Here is a 22,490-nt window from a genome sequence, read left to right on the forward strand (position 1 = left end):
CATTTTTGTAAAAAAAAAAAAAAAAAAAAAAAGCCAGGGAAAGAAAATTACCAAAAAGTGATCCCGTTCAGAAGACACTTCAGTACATATCGAAAATAGTGATCCCGTTCAGTGTTTTCTTCCCTTACAGTGTTGCCACACTTGGTACAATTATCAAATTCAGCCCTTTTTGTCATTTATCGGTCCGTTGGTACCACGCTGGAATTTTCAACCCCTTTTGTGAAAAAAATTGGTACAATTCTCTCCAATTCAGCACCATTTAACAGATACTTGGCACATTTTCAAAAGTGTCAGTAAGATTTTTCCTACATCTCATGATTGATTGATTGATTGATTGATTGATTTGTTCCTCGTTTTATATATTTTTTTCATCTATGGCCATAATACAGTTTTGGTCTATTGGTCACTTTGAAATAGACGCGCGTTTGATTTCCTTACAATACATATCGAAGATGATAACTGTTTTCCCTTTTAATTTGTGGCCTCTGTTATACTTCATACGTGCGAGAAAAGTTCCTACCGCATACCCTGACTTACAAATCTTGGGACAGTAATGCAGATTTAGAAACCTTTTGCTGTGCAAAGCCCTAAAAAAACGAAAGAGTTTGATCAGTTAAGATCCATTTCCATTGGCAGCAAGGAGCTCTAGGCTTATATTGCTCTTTTGTATTTTTTTTTTCTTTTTGACCCAACAATCCCAAAGGTGGCTCTACTTTCGAGTTTCGGGCCTGCTCAAAATTCTGGAAATTGTGCCTAAGCAACTTTCCAGTTTTGATTACCTATATTAACTTTGTATTTATTCGGTGTAAGGACTCCAATCTTGTTCTGTTGGACTTTGCTTATCACAAAGTTTCTAAATCTGCCTTACTGCCTCCAAAATCTGAAAATCAGAGTGGGAGTGGGCGCGGCTACCCTCCGCCCCCACTGATGCCCCTGTCTAGCGGCTGTCATATGAAACTAGCCCACGACCTTTTACGTGGTTTTATTTTAATTTATTTCGTACTCTTTGACTGTGAAGATATTACGTTTTGAAATAGCATTAATTTGCTGAGCAAAACTGAACATTATTGAAAATGTACTTGGATCCATTGTGATCTGAATGTTCCAAATATTGTTTTTCTTCAATACAATTATTGAGTTAAACAACAATCAATTTACAGGCTTGCAGAAAATATTCTAAATTTAACACAACATGAAATGTGCTTCAAACATCACTTTTGGAAAATTTATTATTTTAAAATAATTTTATTAGCATCAGTATTCCGAAATGGCAATCAAATTTTTGCAACTAAAATTTCACCCACCTCCAGGTGATCAATTGAGTAAAAATTCTGTACGTGTGTGTACAATTCCAATAACAATACAATTATTTGAGCCAAATGCAGTAAGAAATGTCATATTAAATCCAATGGCCATTCAAAGTCATTTTGCAAACCACTGGTGTTACACAAATTAAATTAGAAAAAAAAAAAAAAAAAAGTTATCAGTGACACTCAAAAGTCATTTCCAAAACCGCTGATGCTACAAAAACGAAATTTGATATATTAAGGTGCATTATCACCAGTGTACTACGAAAATATTTAATCTTTTTTCGAAAATCATCTTGAACAGCAAGTGGCCAATAAAAATTCATTAAAAAACCATATAAAAGATGGCATTTTTTCCAACCCTGAATTTTACCCAGCCCGGCCACAAACTTGGATCCGCCATATTGGATTCAACTTCCGTTTTTTCAAATGGGAATGGATGAATTTCCGAGAAGATTGTACATTAATTTGATGTATCACTTGCACCTATTCCCATCTGAGAAAACGGAAGTTCAATCAAATATTGCGGTTGGGGTGGGTAACATGTGTCAGAGAAGCAGTACTTGATCCATTTGTTTTGCATATACTCACATTTATGCCCAGTTGCGTCTAAAGAAACTAAAAGCAATTTGTTTGAAATAAAATCTTTAAGTTTTACGTCCCACGGTTATGCCGGTTAGGCTAAAGGAGACGGTGATGATGAGTAATGAAAGAAATGGTGGAATGAAGAAAGTGGGAGGAAACGGGAGAACCCCGAGAAAACCCACGCACACGGTATCTGTAGTTTGTTAATAGATAAATATGCAAATATGAAATAAAGTGTGGGAGTAAAAGAATTTGTCGAAACATTAAAGCTTATTTTCTGTGAAAATTGAGAATTTAAAATAAAACATTCTGAGAAAAAGAGAGAAATGTTGGTAAATTATATCTTCTTTTTCTTTTATATAATTTAATGAAACACTTACCCTGTGTTGGGGAGTTAAACGCTGATCCCACTTCCGACGATGTATCAGTACTAGAGCTACTTGGTGCAGGAGATGTTTGGATCGTAAGTGGAGTGGAGTAGTCAGGGGGGCACAGTGAGTCTTGGACCTTTTCATCTACCTTCTCGATGTCACTTTCTTCGCTAATACTTCCTACTGAACTAGAAGATAATAGAAAAACAATAAATGTATAGTTACAATAAATAAATAAATAAATAAAAAAACATTAACAAATATTACACATCTTGAAAAAGGAAATACGCGCCCAATTTGCTTGACAAACTGAAATTTGACAAAAGGAAATTAGAAAGATATACATCATAAATACATTGGGACAATATTTTAGTTAAATGAAATCTTTCAGTTTAACGTCCTACGTTATGCCCTTTAGGCTAAGGGAGACAATGATTAAAGCAAATGAATGATAATGGAAGAATTAGTGGAATGAGAGTGGGAGGAAACGGGAGAACCCCGAGAAATACCACGGACACAGTGTTGTCCATCACAAACTTACTTGGCCGAGGATCGAACCAGGGACCCCACGCACCAGAGGTAAGCCATCTATCACTGTGTCACTGTGCCGTCTGACAATGTTTTGGCTAAACAGAAATTATAACTTGAAAGCTAATGACAATTTTAGGCTATATCTCATTTATCACACTATCCGCTGTCGTCATGCTAGTAAAATAGTGAATAACTTGAAGGTATTCTTCAATATCAGTTTCATCTCAGTAAGTTGCATGTCTTTCGCACAGCGTCTTTTTTTTTGTTTGTTTGTTTGTTTGTTTACAAATTAATTGTTTTTCTCCCCCATTTTCCCGAGAACTACGTATAGGGTTTTACCAATATGCACATCATTTTGTTTGGCTCACTAAGATCTATTGGTTGGTATATGTTTCATCTCTGGACATTTTTTATTTCTTTTTTTCGTTAAATACCAATAACATTGTAAAAATTGATACGAATTTACCAAATATTAAATGAAAAAAGGATAACAGGATCAAACAAAAAGTGAAGCTAACGTGTCAGTTTCGCTGGTTTATACCACGTGTCATATTATTTTGCATTCTCTTCACAACGTGTTCGTTCTTTACTTGTTCTGGAAAATCTTTAAGTTTAACGTCCCACGGTTATGCCGGTTAGGCTAAAGGAGACGGTGATGATGAGAGATGAATGAAATGGTGGAATGAAGAAAGTGGGAGGAAACGGGAGAACCCCGAGAAAACCCACGAGCACAGTTACTTGTTCTAGAGTTCAGTTTCTATTCATATATCTTAAAGAAGTCTTTTCTTTTCATTAATATTGATTTACATTACAGTATGGATCATTTGTGTCGAACAACAATATACTTTACATTAATATAAGTTCTCATCTTAATATACCTAGGTAGTGCAGTTGACACAAAACATGAGTTTATGTGTCAAAATTATACCTGAGAGTAATTCCGTAAAGACTTAGACGACCATTATACGTACAAATTATACACAGTGGGCGGAGAATAACTCCCTGATTTTAGAAATGTGTGCTTCATAAATATAAAAACTAGAACAACTTTTTCATTTACCCCACACGTTGTTTAGTACATACTAGGGATGGCCAATTCCGGAATTTTTACTTTCCGGAATCCGGAAAGTAAAATCGGAAAAATTCCGGAATTCGGAAAAATTGTTTTCCTTTTTGTAATCGTAAGAATGTATGATGCAAGTTAAGCTAAAACTTACATCCTAAAGTACACTACTCAATCTTTCTATGGTTAATGAGATGTAGCCAAAAAGTACGATGTACTCCTAATATTATTTTTTTGTTTTACTGTGATATTATCCAGAGATAAGATACATATCACACCGAGATAAACAAAATGACATAACGAACATAAATTATCTTTGGTAGTTTTTAACAAAATCGTGAGAAACTAATTTTTATGAAGTTAAAATATGCGTCGCTTGTTGCCAATGTGATGCAATTGATAACTTTTATGCTGGAATAGTATTATTATTATTATTATTATTATTATTGTTATTATTATTATTATTATTATTATTATTATTATTATTATTATTATTGTTATTATTATTATTATTATTATTATTATTATTATTATTATTATTATTATTATTATTATTAGTTTATGTACTGTAAAATAAAAATATGAACCATTAAGTAGCAGGTTTTATCCATAGTTTTTTGATATCTTCTAACAGTAATACAGATACTAATTGTAAATACGCAATGATTATCAAGGAGAACAAGGGCATAATAATGTAAGAAATACTTTACAGACTAGCAATAAATAACAGATAAACAATAGTTGCAACAAAGTAACTAACTTGGGCACGTCAGGCAGCACATCCACATTGCGCATTATGTTCGCGAGAATTGAAGGACGCATTGAGACTCTAACAAAGAGCGTGGTGTTATCATGTTCGTTTGGCTAATTTTAATAAGGTGAGCCTGATGTATAAAGTTGTTAAAGTCATATTATTACTCAAGAGCTGTACGATGGAGGCATTAACGTTAATATTAATGGCACTAATGAGCACTTACATTGCTCTAACGGTTAACCTCATTTTTGAGAAGATTCTTAGATGTGGGCCTATTTGCATGCAGTTACAAGACCTGTACTCATCATTTAAAAGGTACAAGTTATCTGTGGAGTACTAACGACTTGAGTCACTATTGAACACTAATGTAGCACTAGCGACGTGTAAAGTCGAAATTGGGGTCTGACGTAAGTGGCTTGTCAACTTCATGGACATTATATTTTCCTTATTCATAGAAGATTTATGTCACCCGAGGCAAACATGAAATTCGGCGCCCCTAATTTATATGTACATCTATCTATGTATTGCCCTTTTAGAAGCCCCTCCAACCACACGCCCGGGGCACGTTCCTTCCCCCTTAGTAGCGGCCTGTATTCATATATATCTCTATATTTGAAAAAAGTCCTGACTGAGTGAGTGTCTGACTGACTGATCAACGTTCGGGCCAAACAGCTTAAGCTAGAAACTAGAAATTTGGAAAAGACATACAGTAGGTACCACTAGGAAAGGATTTTTGGAGGTTCGACGGGGCAGTAGCAGAAGAGGGATGGCAATTACTTTCTTAAAATGTCCATATTAGTGTTACACACGAAACGAGACAAGACGAGAAAAAAGATTTATTGTCTCGTCTCATTTTTTTGTAAAAGTATCGCCTCGATTCCCAAACGGTTCTCTCTCGTCTTAAATCGATTCTAGGCAAGCCTTTTTCGTCTCCCTTCGAAAATTTCCCATCTCGTGTGTCGTAAATACAGTAGTCTACCAACTATCCGGTCTAATGTTGCAGAAGGGCAAGTCGGATAACAAAAATGCCGGGTACATTGGAGTACTATGATTGTTGCTCCACACATATCATTAAAGACACACTTTTTACATCACATTTCGTCTTATTAATATTACATGAATACTTAGTACAGACAAGTAATTTATAAATATTTGTTAATATTGTAAAATATGTTTAAACGATATTACACGAAAAGGAAGTCAAAAAGAATAAAAGGGCAGAATAAATTTAATAATATCTAATTTAGTTGCAGGAAACATGAAAAAATGTAATTCAGGAGTTCTCAACTTTTGCACTGAAGTACTGCCGTAAGTAGTACGGATCACTCTTAGCGCTTCGCGATCAAAATTAACTAGGCCTAAAAGAGTCAAAATATATAGTTTCTAGATTTTGAAAATGCCCTTGATTGATGACTGTTTCTTCTTGGCACAGTCGCGTTTTTATGAAAGCGTTACAAGTTTAGTAGATCGTTTACAAAACATTTCTAATTTTATTACGGAGTTTTCTCTCTTTCTTTTTCTGTCTCTTAACTAGGCCGGATAGTGCAGAGTCTATTGTACTTGACTTTTGGAAATAACACAAACAGTAGTCTTTGTGGAATAATTTATTAATAGGACCAGTGGCGGCTCGTTTCTGAACCCAGCATGATATGCACAAAATGAAGTAACAATTTGTTTTGAAGCTATCTGGATACATTATTCTGATGAACTGTAGGATATTCCCGTGTCCTATTCGCTTGGTTTGCACAAAATTAATGTAGGAATTCGGGAACTTTTATTTTCACATATCAATGATAATAAAATATGCTTTGGCCCGTGTGGCGTAGTCACTAACACTCTCGTCTTTGGTGCAAGCGGTCCCTGGTTCGATTCCCGGTGGGGACACTCGGTGGAAAAAGTGTAACGGCTTTTTCAGGTCAGCCATTTTGAGTGAGGTTTTCCCTGAGTTTCCCTCATTCACACTAGGGAAATGCCGGGATGGTACCTAACATACAGGTCCCAGGCCGCTTCCTTCCTTCCCTTTCATAGGATAGTGTGCTCGCCGAGGGATGTCTTCCCTCATACGTGACGGGCTAAATGGCCATAGATGCCGACAGCTCAGAAGTCTAATCCCTAATAAAATATAGTGGTTGTATCCCTTGTTAATATCGTCTGAAAGCTTATGTTTAGCAGATTGTAGAAATATATGTCATAGGAAATATATCTGTGTATTCATCTATTTTCATGCCTGAGACGGTAGGAAGCCAAAATATTATACAATTTTCCAAACTCCAATGCAGCGTAAGTTTAAATTCGGTCGCAGATGACCCTAAACAAATTGAAACATTAATGAAAGTGAGATATAAATAATGGTAATGTAAGTAAACATATAATAGAAGGTTGGTTCTAAAAATTCTGTCGTAGTGACTTACTCTTGGAGGATAAGGAAGATCACTAACGTCGTTCGGTTGTTGGACACTACAAATTGAACCTGATCCCCGAAGCAGTTCTGCAGAAAACAACACGAGAAGTTGCAAAGAAACTAGGCGTTGATCATTCGATTGTAGTATGGCATTTTGAGAAACTGGAAAAGGTGAAAAGATGAATGAATTGACCAAGACCAAAGAAATCGATGATTTACATCTGCTTTACATTGCTGCTACTTATGAGCGACGAAAGCGATACATTTTTCGAACATATTCACAAAGGCAAGGGATACATTTTTTCGAACATATTCACATTGTACGGTAAGCGACATTTCCTATCCATGTTTGAAGTTATATGACTAGTCAACCTTCACCTCGGTGGTGTCAAAATTCAGCATAGATCAATAAGATATAGTAAGTCACAGCTAGGCTTAAAAATGCATACGCATCAATCCTACACTACTTGACTCATAACCGATCAAGTAATCAAACCTATACTACTTTACTTGTGTTTTAATAGCATCCATCAACTGTAGCCTCTTTCGCCGCTCCCTGTTTCTCCTGCCACCATATGTACTAGCATGTCCTTCATGACGCAGTTCCTTTCAAGATAATGTTCCAACGAGTTTCTCTTCCTCGTTTCTATTACACCTAAAATTGTTCTTTTTTCCTACTATTTCTAACACTTTCTCATTTGTTTCCCGTTTGATCCAGCTAATTCTCTACATTCTTTACCAAGCACACATTTTCTACAGCGGGAAATGCTCCCTAAATATCTAAGCTCACTATTTTCAGCAGATGCACAAATTGGGTACCATTCTATCTACATAAATATTATATATGTCGATTACAGGAAACAGCTTCTTGCTATCTATTACCATATTTACTGTACAGTGATTAACGTTAAAACCGGAAATGGTTGATTCGTACCGCTTTCGGTTTGAATATTACATTCATCAGGGAACTCGATTCTTAGTTATTGACACTGTACATCGTGGCCAAAATTGATGGTAATCCATCAAATAGTTCTTGAGACTGTTTCTCTGACGAACTGACGGACAGAATGAATATAGGGCTATAGAGTTTTGGTAAACTAAATTCATTAATGAGTGATGATGGAAGAAATACAAGAAAGGGAACCGAGAGAACCACGGGAAAATTTGTAAACACAACATTAGCCATCGAAAACCCACATGACCTGGGTTAGAATACCATAAATAGAAACTCTACTTTTATTAGTTTTATTAATTATTATATTAATATAAATTAATGAATGTCTGCTCATTTTAATTATTGAACAATTACATTGTATACTTCGTAAAGTCAAAAATTATAAATCTATATTTACTGTACATAGGTATGTTGACAATAAGCGAATGTTATCAGAATAGTTGTTGAGACTTCTTTTCCATTACTGCATTTCGTCTGGTTAAAAAGTAGTTTGCAGTGCTTTGGAGCAGCTGCAGGTGGGAACACGATAATGTTTGAGACATACGGGCGACTTTTTATGTGTGAAAATAACACCTTCCTCATAAAGCAGTAGATAGGCTAACTGCAGTAGTAATTCTCTACCTAAGTGATAAGACATCTTCAACTACAAGAAATTAATACAAGTTATAGTATATATTCATTATGGTGTATTTTTTATTATTATTTTAACAGCTACTAGCTAGGGATGGCCAATTCCAGAATTTTTACTTTCCGGGAAGTAAAATCGGAAAAATTCCGGAATTTTTCCGAAATCCGGAAAGTAAAATTTTCCGGAATCCGGATAATTTTGGCCATCCCTGGTATATACCATTGCTTCTCAGTTACATCACGATGAGACCCCAGAATGTTCAACTCTTCCTCTAAACGGACAGGAACATTTTCTATAGCCTTACTTAGGAAATTGATGTGGACATTGGATAGGACTTTAGTATTTTATTTTCATGTTCATCGAAAGTATGAAAATTACTTTGATACACATATTCCTTTACTCATCACCTACACAAGGTAATCACACGGATGAGGTCTGGACTTCATGCTGACAATTCTGTAAACCACTGAAGTCGTATCATCATCCTATAAAATGACAGTTGACCCAATTCTAATAAATTAGGCAAAGTTCAGCGGGAGGGAGCATCGTTTTGCATAAATTCTTTTATGAAGAAATTCTTAACAACAAACGTTAGTAACATTTCCATCAATGTTCAGTCTTCATGTTTTGCGCAGCAGCAGATAGAGCCAAGAATACAAAAGAAATTATACTGCGTTAATCTACCAGATTCGTCTGCTTCTCCTGTGTCCTTTTACGCATATCTATGGATCCTCATTTGCCCAATAGTGATTGCTATGTATATTAACGAAATACTACATGAAACATGCCTTGATCGCTCCAAGGAATATTGTAGAACAAGTCGGCTTACTTTTCCCTCCATATAAGCGCTGTTTCACAAAGTTCCACACGTCTGTCACAAGATTCCGGAAGCAGGGGGTGCGCATTCCTCCTATGGTCCGTAAAGCACCTCCCACAGAACTACTATAACTGACAAGTTTCTGCAAAATCAACAGAACTTTTAAACTCAAAGCATTAATTAAAACGTGGTTTTCTTGTATGAATTACATAAGTAATTTTTCAAGTTGCTAAGTAGGCACACCTGTTGGGAAAAATTCCTTCATATAATGATGATTTCATAGTTGATACTACAGTCCTTTGTGGAAAACAACATACACTGCATGGTAAGTGTAAACACTTTTTCTTGGGACCTCCTTGTACTTAGGTATATTTGAAAGAACTACGATTGAACATCTCTTTCAGTATCCTCATGTCTTCTTCAAACACCGAAAGCTTGTCACCTTTCTGGATGTTCGCTACACCACCGGAAGCTGTTAATTTTTCCGAGACAATTTTCGGATTGTCTTCGCATTCAGAAAAGCAAATCTATTATGTTGATTCCTACACCATTACCATTACATTTGGACAACAGACCACCACATCTCATCTCGCAGCAATTTTAGTTCTTTTCTCGAAGGCCAGTCGACTAGTTATCTCTGATATCTAAAACAAATAATATTAGTAATAATACGAAAAAAGGTATAATTAATGGCATGCTTGTTACGGTAAAACACGTTCAACTGCAATATCTACATAATTTTACGATAAACACCTGGAAATAGGGAATTACTTCCTACCCACCATACGTATCACCTAGAAGAGGAATCTTAAATACTGCAAATTATGATTTAAAAAAAAAAAAAAAAAAATCATTTTCATTGAACGGAATCGACCTTTCAAGCCGACCGTAATCTTATACAAAACTCTCGTCATCCGATCAATAGAAATTAAGAAATTAAGCCTTTGCTGTATGTAATTCTAACTACAGACGACGATAACAGAGATTTTGAAAGAAACAAGAATAACCAGGGTTCACCCTTTCTCCTTATATTTCTACGAAAAGGAAGAATGATCTCGAACCAGAATGTACAATGTAAGGACTTTATGCTGAAGCTGGGAAAGGAACAACACTATAGTAATAAAGACTGAATACTTCAACAGAAAAATGCCTTTAGACAGTTTCCTTTCAGAGGGTCATTCTCTTTAATCAATCCTTTCATGCTAACGTCACAATAACGAAAAAATAAAGACCAATATCACAATTTTAGCTTAATATAGTCTAAGAGTTAAAATATATTATGAAATAAAGAAATCATTATCTTGAAGATATTTTTATATGCTGTCTTAACCAGAAACGTTCCCAATCACCGGATTTTAGACTCGAGGAAGACTTTTGCAATAATGGAGTTTCTATGTGGAGTGCTGTCACCAACGATGTGCTCCAACAACTTTGAGAAGTATCACACAGTGTAACAACTTCGAATCCAAGAGAACATTACCAAGAAAACACACGATGAAGGTAAGTGATGTAGCACTATATTAATCTGTATCAAAAATGCAGCAAGCTGACCTGCATGTTCCCAATACTAAGAAGTGCCAGTAAAGAACCAGGAACAGTCTTAATATTAGTAATGAGCATAATGTTTAATGTAATTACAGGTAAAATAACAATTGAGGGGCTTAGTGGAAAAGGGGCGTATCCCACAAAATTCGGAAAATCGAGATATCTACATATTTGGATATATGGAACTATCCGGTATATTGAGAAGAAGTGTTATGACTCGGCTCGGTATACTGTGAATCCCATAAGCGTAGAACGAAAATTAGGAAATATTTGTATCAAAAATGTTAGTGGAAAAATGACGTATCCCCTTTCAGCTGCAACTCTTGAGTGGAAAAATGACGTATCCCGCTTCCAGCTATATTTTGAGTTTGTGGTGATATAACACTATCTGTCATTGGTTGTGAGTCTAGAAATCAGCCAAGTGTGACCGCTGATATATGTTGCTGTTGAAAGTAATAATGGTTGCTGTGCAGGACGTTGAAAGTAATTCCTGTCTGGGAAATTCGCCTGTTAAACTACGAAAGAAACAACGAAAACAAATGGAAGGATAATGAGCGTAAGCGTAAGAGGAACGCAGGAAAGTGTTACGCTGGACGCACAGGTAAGGAAGTACCGGATGAAATGCGAAGTGATGCGAGGTGTTGCAGAACTGAGTGATGTAGATATATGAATGATATCGATTCTGAAACCAAAGATAATATTTTCATTTCGTTTTACAACATGCAAGATTTCAACATGCAAAATGCCTATCTATTTGGGCTAATCAGGAGGTCAGAATGTGAACGTGTGTACATTAAAGACAGAAAAAATGTGAATGTGTCCAGGCGCGCCAATACTTTTCATTATATTCTTCGTTCATTATCAGGAATGGAAGTTAATTGTTACAAGCAAGCATTCTGCAATGCCCATGATAACACTGAACGTAGACTGCGTACCGCCTGTGGTGAATCCAGAACACATACGAATGATATGCCTTCCAAACCATTGCATTCTCCCAAAGAGGACCGTCGAAGTAAACATCACAACCACCCCCATGCTATTTTGGAGAAAAACTAGATATTGTGAGGAATCATATTAGGTCGTTTCCAAGATACCGTTCTCACTACAGCACGGTATATATATTCGTAAAGCCGAAGCAGCCTACCAATCTTTGAGAAATGCAAAACAGGAATGCAAATACATTAACAGCAGCACTATAGTTGTTGCTATGGATCTGGAACTAGCGCTTCCAACACCGATGATAAGCACGGAAACTGTTTTCTATTTGCGGCAGTTGTGAACATATTGTTTTGGGTTCCATTTCTGTCATGATGATTCTGCAGTTATGTATGTCTGGTCAGAATCTGTCGTGTCTCGTGGTAGTGATGAAGTTGGAAGCTGTATTCTTCGGGTGATGATGCACCTACCAGAGGATATTCGCAACAGACGTAATTTAATAGTGTATAGTGATTCGTGCGTCGGGTAAAATAAAAATTCTGTCATTATGGGACTCTGGCTGTATTCGTTAGACGTCACCGACCTCCAGACAATAGAACATAGATTTTAGGTTCCTGGCCACACATTTCTCTCATGTGATGCTGATTTCGGTATTATTGAGAGAGCGAAGAAGAAAACACAATCTGTGTACACCCCCGCTCAATGGGCCACTCTGATAAAGACAACACGCAAAAAGAAACCATTTCAAGTCATCGAAATGACAACACAAGACATGAAGGTTGTATCAGCGTTGCGATCTGTTCTGACATTTCCCAAGAAAACGGAAGATGGAAAAATCTTTAATATGAGAGCAGCGAGTAGCATGAAATTTCTAAAAGGCAGCCAACTAGTCTAGATAAAATACACATACTTGACGTGTGAGTCTTAGACTACTCTAAGTTTGCAGCGAGAAAGAGGACGACCGCACTCTCTGCAAGATATGGTTTTGGCATCCAAGTATCCAGAAGGAAGACCTATTCAGAAACCTAAGTATGATAATCTAATGAGCATGTTAAACTACATTCCACCCATCCACTATGAATATTATAGATCTCTAAAATGGAACAATGACAACGCGAACCACGCAGGGGTAGATGATATTGACAGTAGCGATTCGAGTGATTGTATGAAGTGGAGTGTCTCTTCAGAGACGCGAGTACTGTGCCCTGGGTAATGGTTTATTGCAGGGGCGGATCCAAAACCGACTTCTGGGGGGACGGTGGGTTGTCATACTGTTACTTTTAAGGGCTCCAAACTTTGGAATAGGTTTTATTTATATATATAAAATAATAAAGGTTTACTCTTCTGCGGGGGTGATCGCTCCGATCGCCCCCTGGATCCGCCCCTGGTTTATTGTGCAATATAATGTGTATTATACTCGTCTGCAATGTTGTGTTTGCAGTGTGTACGGTTCTAGCATATTAGAGTGCTGCCGTACGAAGGAAATATTTTTGTTCTCGAAACCATGTTACTTGAGTGGCGACACGAACATGTGTGATATTTTTTTCACTGAGTGGAGTACGTGAACATTATTGACGGAGACGAACATGTTCTAACTTGTTGTGTTATTCTCTATGTTACATCAATATTCGTGTATTGGAACTTTCATTTTGATTCATTAATATAGAAAGTTCGTATTGGTTTCGCAACCATGATCATGTGCATATTTTATGTTTATTTCTTCATAAAGATAACAAGGAAGATGCATGGTGATTTTTTCTGAAACATATCAGACCTTTTTCTAATATGTATTGTTATATTTATGTACCTTTCTTCCATAGTAAAACTTTTGTCAGTTGCAACGCAAACCCTTCTGTTTCTCGAAAACATTCCAATGTGGGATACGCCCCTTTTCCACTAAGCCCCTCAATTAATCAGAAGGTAATGTTCGCGAATAGATTCGCAGTATGAACACGCTAAATAAATATTCTTACCTGCTCTCATAATTGGCTGATGATTTAGAAGGTTTAGTTTCATCAATTGTGGCAGCAAGAGGACTTTTGGCGTAATTGTGCGTTTCCAAAATAGGATGGGGAGGCAAATATGGTGGAGGCGCCGGTGGAGTATTACTCTTCGCTATTGTCTTCACAACGCCATTCTTTTGAGTCGCAGGAATCTTTTTTGCTGCTGATGTTCCGTTCGACTCCAGCTGTGAAGGTTTCGAGCCATTAATTTTTACCTCTTCACCCTGTTTTGCCCCATTTGGAGATTCCTTCTTGTTTTTAGCGGCTTCTTGGCTGGACTGTGTTGTATTATTTGTTAATTCGAAGTCTTTCTTTCCTTCTGGTTCTTCAGTGCCATTTGTCTCAGAAGTCAGTTCTGGATGAGTGAGTTTCACAAGCTGCTGTAATGCTTCCAAAACAATTTGCCTGAAAAAAAATATATATATAACACAAATATAACTTCTCCTTGATAGAAAAAATACTTATTTTTTTCTAATAGACTGCTTTACATATTAAATACGATATATATATATATATACTGTATATATATACAAAATAACAAAAACCCTGCTCCCGCCAAGCGAATTTTGTGGTGGACAAACACCGTGTGTGTGGGTTTTCTCGGGGTTCTCCCGTTTCCCCCACTTTCTTCATTCCACCATTTCATTCATTACTCATCATCGCTGTCTCCTTTAGCCTAACCGGCATAACCGTGGGACGTAAAACTCAAAAATTTCATTTCATTTTCAACAGTGACATGCGTACACCACGTGACGAAGTTTGTTTGTATAGCGTGATATTCTTCAATTAGTATTAGAACTAGAAGAGGTAGTATATTTATACTACTTCCGGTTTCAGTAGAGAGAGATTAGAGTGGGATGGAATATACTCTTAAAGCGCTTAATTAATTGCAGAAAAGGGCTTCTCGTTATTTGTTACCGTTTTCACTCTATAATGATGAAAATTAAAACCGAAGTGATTGATTTCTGACACGGTTTTAATAGAGAGATTAGAGTGGAAATAAAATATATTTTTGGGACGCTTAATTGATTACGGGGAAAAGTTTCACGATATCTATTACTAGCAGGGACGCAGTTGTAAGAAAAATCGCTTTCGTGTGCAAGTTGATGATACAAACATGCCATTTACGATATTCGATTATTCTCACATTCCTGATGAACAATTACTATGGTGTCACTCTTTCCAGCCCTTAGGGAGCGTGTGGTGGCGTCATCAATATGGCCGACATTTCAAACTACTTATTACGTATTATCTTGAGAACCGCTCAACCGATTTTTGCTCTATTTGCGTCAAATGAAAACTTTAATTTCAAGCTAAAAATTATGTTCAGGAACATTTTTTCATATAAGCAATAATTAAGAAAGTACGTGGGGATTTTCCGAAATCAAAATTTGAGCTCCTTCGTGGCTAAGCGGTTAGCATACGCGCCTTTAGCGTGGGAGACCCGGGTTCGATTCCCGGCGGGAGCTCATGTTGTTTGGATTCCACGTTGATCAGTAGGTCCACGTCTCATATAGCCTCGCTGCTGAACGGCACGCTAAACTCAAACTCAACGAAATCAAAACTTGTGTTTTTTGCCAAATTACAAATAAACTGTCAGGTTTACGAAAACACGTTAAACGGCAAATTTTAGTGCAATTTAAAACCTTTAATTTGCTGTAAAGAAAATCAAAATCATTCTATTAGTTCTCGAGGTGTGGACATAAGAATAAGTCAATTAGTAAGGGCGCAGTTTTAAGTTTGCATACAAGTTAATGCCAATATAGCTGCCAATTCGAACTATTTAACACGCATTATCTTGAGAACCACTTAACCAATTTTTATTCTGTTTGCGTCAAATGAAAGTTTTAGTTTAAAGCTAAAAATTATGCCGAGTAACATTTTTCATACAAGTGACAATTAAAAGGTTACGAGGCATTTTATACATCTTCCGACATCCAAATTTGAGGATTTTGTCAAATAATAACGAAACTATTAAATTTAAGAAAAAAGTTTCCAGGACATAAATTTTAGTGTAAGACCTTTATTTTGCTGTAAGGAAAATCTAAATCGGTCGATTCCTTTTCATGATACAGGAGTTTAAATATAAGACGATATCAAAGTAATAGATTCTCTCTCACCCTCATTCCGATCCACATATTTAGTATTCTCTTTTGCCGGTCTTACCAGCTAGTCCCACTGACCGTTCCGTTCAGCTCACCTTGCTCTCTCGTATTGAGAAAATAAATACTCACGTGTGTGGATCATTTGCAAAATGTGGGTTGACTTTGGAGTTGGGATTATACAGACCAGTACAACTCATCATGTCACAACAATCTCTGCAAGTTTTTTTTTCCGACCTGGTGAGTTAACACATTAGCATGGCCATGATTCGTGCTATTAGGATGTTCATTGACGGAACCGGAATTCCCGGTTTTTGGCAAATCTGATGTAGTGAAAGTACAGTTCATCAAATTTTATTAGGAAAGCATGTTCCAAGTTCTATTAAAGCCCATTCCAGAATTTTTGTGGCTCTTTATTATAGCTCTTCGAAATGTTCAAGAAAGAATATCTTTGTTCAGATACCTTTCAAAAACTCAACGAACTGATTAATAGAAACAATTCTCATAATAGAGATGACTTACAGGAGTTCTTACGTATAGTCAAACAAGACAAATTTATGGAAAAAGTTTAGGCTTTTGATGAAATAAACAAAAACTGCAATGTGACTTTCAAAGTAGTGCGGGAAGACATGAAAATGACTGACTGTTTACTCCAGCTCATTAAAGCCGTTATATGTGGTAATTGGCATGACTACCTAGATTCAATTAATTCACTTATTCCTTACTTCTTTGCACTGCATATGTACAGCTACTCTGCAATGCTGGCATATTTTATAGCTGAAGCAATGTCTTCAAGAGCTTTGGATCCGTGTTTGTGGAAAGAGTTTGAAAAAGGTAACTGGGTCATAAAGAAGACTTCCCGCCCATTCTCTGCGTTGGGTGCTGATGAAACTCTTGAATACAAGAACAGAGCTTTAAAAGTGAATGGTGGAATCGTAGGAATTACATAAAATTTGCGATCACTTTCTAGGTACTTCCTTATAATTCCTGAATTGGAAAGACTTCTTTCAAAAGCAAAAACGATTGAAGACATATCAGAAGGTGAACTTGAAGCATCATAGTACACAGTAAGAAGCCATTAAATAGGGCGACCATATGTCCCGTTTCAGGGGCGTGTCCCGGCCGTTCCGTCAGTAGATGGAAAAAAGTAGTATTTGTCCCGTTTTAAGCAAATGAAAGAAGTAAATAACAAACCTTGTAAAATTATTAATAATTTTTCCTCTACGACCTCTACTCCTAGTAAAAGTATTAACAATAACAAAGAGGTAAGAACTGAACTGAAATTCTCTACATTAAACATGATCTGTTTTTCGCAGTACTGCTCGAAAGGCAGCAGAAGTTTTAGTAATTGCTTGTTTCTTGAACAAATTTCAACGTGTCTTTCCTTTTTCATAAGTATAAAATTACCTGACTCCACTCTGTAACAAAAAAGGAGAGAGAAGGGGAAGTTATGATATCAGAGCGTTGATAAGAGCAGACCTAAAAGTCTAGGGTTGCTAATTCAGCACCAGTAGCAATCCTAGCTACATTCTTTTCACTTCTAGCCATTTTATAGCCAATTTTCATATTCATTCTTACGTCCCTAAAAATATAAGTAAATTGTATGTAGGTAGAGGAAATTTAAACGCGATTTTTTAATCGCCAAATTTCATGTCAGAGCATCATGTCCTACTATATTGTAAGTTAAATGTTGTTTATATTTTATAGCACATTATATAAATGTAAATATAAATATTGTATGTAAATATAAACATACAATATAAATGTATCAGCTGTTGCTAAGGTAAACAGGAACTAATTTACGTACTGACCTGTTTCTTATTTCTTATGATTTTTAAAAAGCCAGAACCTGTCCCGTTTTCAGCTGAAAATTTTATGGTCACCCTAACATTAAGGAACAAACAGCAATTCAGAATGTATGCATTCCCTCATAAAAACTTTTGAGAAAACAGGCAATGTACAGTGCTTGTTTTCGCATGTTTTGCTCATGTGCTACAGGTGTTACGTGTAAAGTAAATGGTTTGGAACAGGAACAGGCACTTATCCGGGAAATAACACCTGTTTTTGAATGTAATAATTCTTGTCTTGACATGAAATCCCATGTGTGCACTGTACATTGACTGATCAGTACCTGTGCGACGCGCATGTACATGTAATGCTCAGAAAGAAATGTTGCGGGCTGCAGACATGTGCAGATCAGCGATGGTAAGTTCATATGTAGCACGTGGTATTTAGTGAAAACGTGTCTGCGTATGTAACGGTACCAACACATACACTGTACTCCACCGATATTGTAAACATGTACATTTGCGTTCCAGGCCAGGCGGTATTTTAAATGTTGAACGAAAATTTTCTGCACATTACATATAATGTGTTCCGTTTTTTTAACGTGATTTTCAGCTATGCTGAATTTCAAAAGAAATCTGCTGTGAACATGAGCTGTTTTTTCCTTGTATTGCCGAATGTTCATGAAGGTTCCAGAGAACTGTTCATCTAGCAGGAGTTTGTCGTTTAGATGTCTGGTAAATGGTATGTTTTTAATACGGAAAATAGGATTTCCAGGTGGTTTGTTTTAGCAGAAAAGGGTTGCATAAACATGAACTGTACATGGTATGTAGTGACAGCATGTATTTGCAGGTTACAGAGAAACAGTACACTGTCTGAAATATAAAAGAAACATGCCCGGTAGACAGAATGTTTTAAATCCGAGAAAAGGCCATTTTCAGATGGGTTTCTCATATATATATATATATATATATATATATATAAAGCTGTTTTGTTATTAGGTGTATGTTGCTTGTATCAACATCATGTACATGCAGTGTCCAGCTACATGTTGCTTTCGAATGAATTCTTGAATTTCCAGCAAACCAGACTAATCTCGACAATATTGGAAGGCTCACTGTGTGGGTAGAAATTTGCAGGTGCGAATTTATATTTTCCTGGACCAGCAACAGATACTGGTATGTTTAGAAACACTGTGTTGCTGGAAATTCAGTCTTGATTCTTATTCCTTCAGCAAAATTTCGAACTCAAGTTTCATTCAACAGTGTACACATTTTATAATTACCACAAAATGGAAAATAGCTAGTAGGTCTAAAGACCAGGGACAGGTTAAAAAACCGAAAATTGTGCCCTATAGTGTAGAGCCCGCTAGTTTGAAATAATGGCTGCCATCTTGAAATTGGGACCTGTGCATCCAGTGTTAACTAATCGAAAAATGTAGTGTTCGTATCGTCTGAACCGCCTATTTCCAGTTCCCCTTTCACTGCATGTTTGCGATCCCTGTACATTGCATGTTCAGTGCTCTCGAACAATACTAAAATAGCACTGGTTTTCTTCCTTTTACATGCAATGTTCAGCAGATGATCAGCTGCTGTTGAAGAGAAAACACGTTAAGATCAGTTGCAAAACATGCAGTCCACAGATGTTCCGTTCGGTTATAGGTACAAAACATGTGTTTTCCAGGTACAAACCAGGTGTTCACTTCTTCCTTGTTTACCTGTGTTTTTCCGTTTCCAGGGACAGAACACACAATGTTTTGAAAAAACATGAGCACATGATCAGGCGTAAAACAGTGTTCCAATTTCAAGGGTTTTCCAGGCGCATGTTGTACATGTGCATGTACGGTACGTGTTTTTTTTCTGCTGGGTTTCATTAGATCAGAGAGGAAATCTTTTTGCAATACCTGGAACAGAACTTCTTATATTTTTACGAAATCAGTATTCGACGAGAAAGTCGTAATATGTTACCAGCCACATACAAGCTTATTTCTACCACTTCTGGTTGTGATCGTCTCCATCAACGAACTCTATTCCTAACTTCTGACCGTCTACATTCTGACCATATGTGGTGACGATTTATCAATTAGTTCTTGAGATATTTGTCTCCCGGACAGACGAACAGGGTAAATATGTAAAGGAGCTTCAGTAAACCAACCCCCTTAAAAATGCTTGCACAATAGTTATGGATAGAAAAGATAAAAGTATAAAATAAAGATTTGAGTTAAAGAAAACTATAATAAGGAAATAATAATAAGAAACAAGAAGCTATAAAGTACTGAAATGTACCTGTTCGTCTTCAGCATCTTCAGCTTATGAGTCAACGCTAATCGTCGATCAGGTACCACTGCCATCAAGTTGAACCTAATGTCATGATAAGGTTCTCCTCCTGTAGCAATTCCCAATCTGTCAGTAATTACGCGACGGAATTTTTCAGTCCAGTCTTCTTTATCTCCCCAAGGACCTGAAAGTGCAATTCATAATATGAAGCAAGTTCTCGCAGTCATGAGTAATTCTAATAATAAATGTCCATATCAGCTTGTGCGTGATGCTGATTCCTAATAATAAACTCACTCACGCTAATAGATATTGTTACTTACGCTATTACTTTAAATCAACACAAGGTTGGATATAACGAAGACCATAAATAATTGCATGAAAAATATAGTATGGAGTTTGGGGTGGTTGATGAGCAAACAAACAAGAAAAAGTTATAACAATTAGAGCTCTGGGATGGGTTTATATATATATATAACTTTCCTCTTTTGGGGGGAGATCGCCCCCTGGATCCGCCACTGCCAAGAGGTTAGGCAGAACAGCAAATAATAATAATAATAATAATAATAATAATAATAATAATAATAATAATAATAATAATAATAATAATAATAATAATAATAATAATAATACAGTGATTTCCGACTTCAGTCAATTTAGACCAGCGTTTTCCAACCTTTTTGAACTTGCGGCACACTACAGGTGTAACTTGAATTCTTGCGGCACACTCATATAGACATTAGTATTATTATTATTATTTGTAAATATAAAATACAGTGGTATTATTTCTCTGTGATTACTGATCTCCTCACAGAGAAGAAAGCTCGATCACTCGTTTTCCCCAGTGATAAATGATTACGCATATTTTCCATTCTAATTTAAAACTTGACAACAATTGCAATGAAATATAGGACTCAGGTTTCTAAAAATATAATTCCTTTTTCGAAAACTGTATCCAACCTTTCACAAAGAAGGAAGATCACTAAATAATGAACGAACAAACAAATCTCTTACTTTTAAAACACAAATGTAGGTAATTTGTATGCACGTTTGTTTTCTCGAAAGGATTGAATGATATTTTAAAATTTCAAGTGACGAAATTGTCTGCAACAATAAAGAAGCAATAATGGTCATAACAATGATAAATACTTTTTTCAACATTAAAAATGTACAGAAAAGTAAGTCAGTATGAAACTTAAAATTGTAGATTCATAGTAATGTCAAATACAAATATACATTTTTCCCTATGTCTTGCACTTTGATTGCTATAGAATTAATAATTTTGTTTCAATTTCCTCGCGGCACACCGGTTGGGAAACGCTGATTTAGACTATTCGGTTCGTCGTCTACTATGTCAGCTTTCATAGAAACTAAAGACGGCTTGCAAATTGAGGAGATTTCGTTTTGCACTCCAACAGAGGAGGATTGTTCAGACGACGTATATGCTGGCTAAGTTTCACGCCACCGATGAAATGTTAGGGGCAACGAGACAGTGTTCACCAAGACCATCCCTAGGAACAACACATGGTGTGTTGGGAGAATCGTTGGAGGATTGATACTTTATGTTTAGAAGATTTAGTTTTGCGAACTGAGAAAAGAAACGTCAGAGGTCTGGGCTGCAAAAGAAAACTTTGCAACGTAGTGATGATAGAGGCAAACAGGAAAACGGCGAGGTTGAAGAGCTCTTTTATACGGCGTTTGGCACGCGCAACGGATATCATTTTAACAACCACTAACTCTCGGATATGTTTTTCACGTTGAAAGTCTTGACACCCCTAGAGCCAGCAGAACCATTATCGTTATAATTAACACAACTTGGCCGCTATACAAGGCTCGGCCATGATTCCCCAGGTTTCATTCCCACAATTATCAACCACTGCATCGTAAGAGGTGCTAGTGTACTTAAAATGAAGCGAAAAGAACTTAGAATGTAGCAACGAACTTTGCACCGATAATAACAAGCCTTAACAAATTCTAAGATGGTAAACGGTGGCACCAAGAACTAGTGACTGAGTTGGATGCAATTCGCCTGACTGGCACTTTTGATACTTAAACTAACTAACAACATCAGAGTTATGTTCGTCAGCTACCTAATCCTCTTTTCAGTCGATTCCAACATAACATTATCCAGATACTATCATTCAGTAGACAGTGGGGTTCTATTATAAGACAAGTGGTCCAATGCTGTCCAACGCACATATCGTCTTGCTTTCTTTTCATTGATAGTTTCCACCAACAAAATGCAATTTCGAAGTTTTCTTCTTTCACGTGCCCGGAAGTATAGTTAACAATTTACTAGTAATGAACGTGACACGCCTTTGATACCCTCAATCGAACAGTTAGGATGGGTACTGGTTCTCTTAATTGCATCTTTCTTTTTATTTTCAAGGTAGCGACCTACTGGAGTAGCAATATTTGTCTTTGAATTCTTTCA

At 36.4% G+C, this 22,490-nt stretch overlaps 1 protein-coding gene across 1 annotated transcript in view; it reads right to left on the bottom strand.

The window, feature by feature from the left end:
* caly (ubiquitin carboxyl-terminal hydrolase calypso) overlaps positions 1-22,490 on the bottom strand; it is a 218,206-nt gene that overhangs the window by 134,615 nt on the left and 61,101 nt on the right. Inside the window, exons 5-7 of the mRNA XM_081762552.1 lie at positions 20,069-20,243; positions 13,867-14,301; positions 2,273-2,451 (exon numbers count right to left, since the gene is read on the bottom strand). Coding sequence (XP_081618678.1) covers positions 2,273-2,451; positions 13,867-14,301; positions 20,069-20,243 — 789 coding nt within the window. The remainder of the gene's footprint in view (positions 1-2,272; positions 2,452-13,866; positions 14,302-20,068; positions 20,244-22,490) is intronic.

Source organism: Thermobia domestica, chromosome 6, assembly GCF_964235325.1.
Source record: "Thermobia domestica chromosome 6, izTheDome1.hap1.1, whole genome shotgun sequence".
Lineage (NCBI taxonomy): Eukaryota > Metazoa > Arthropoda > Insecta > Zygentoma > Lepismatidae > Thermobia > Thermobia domestica.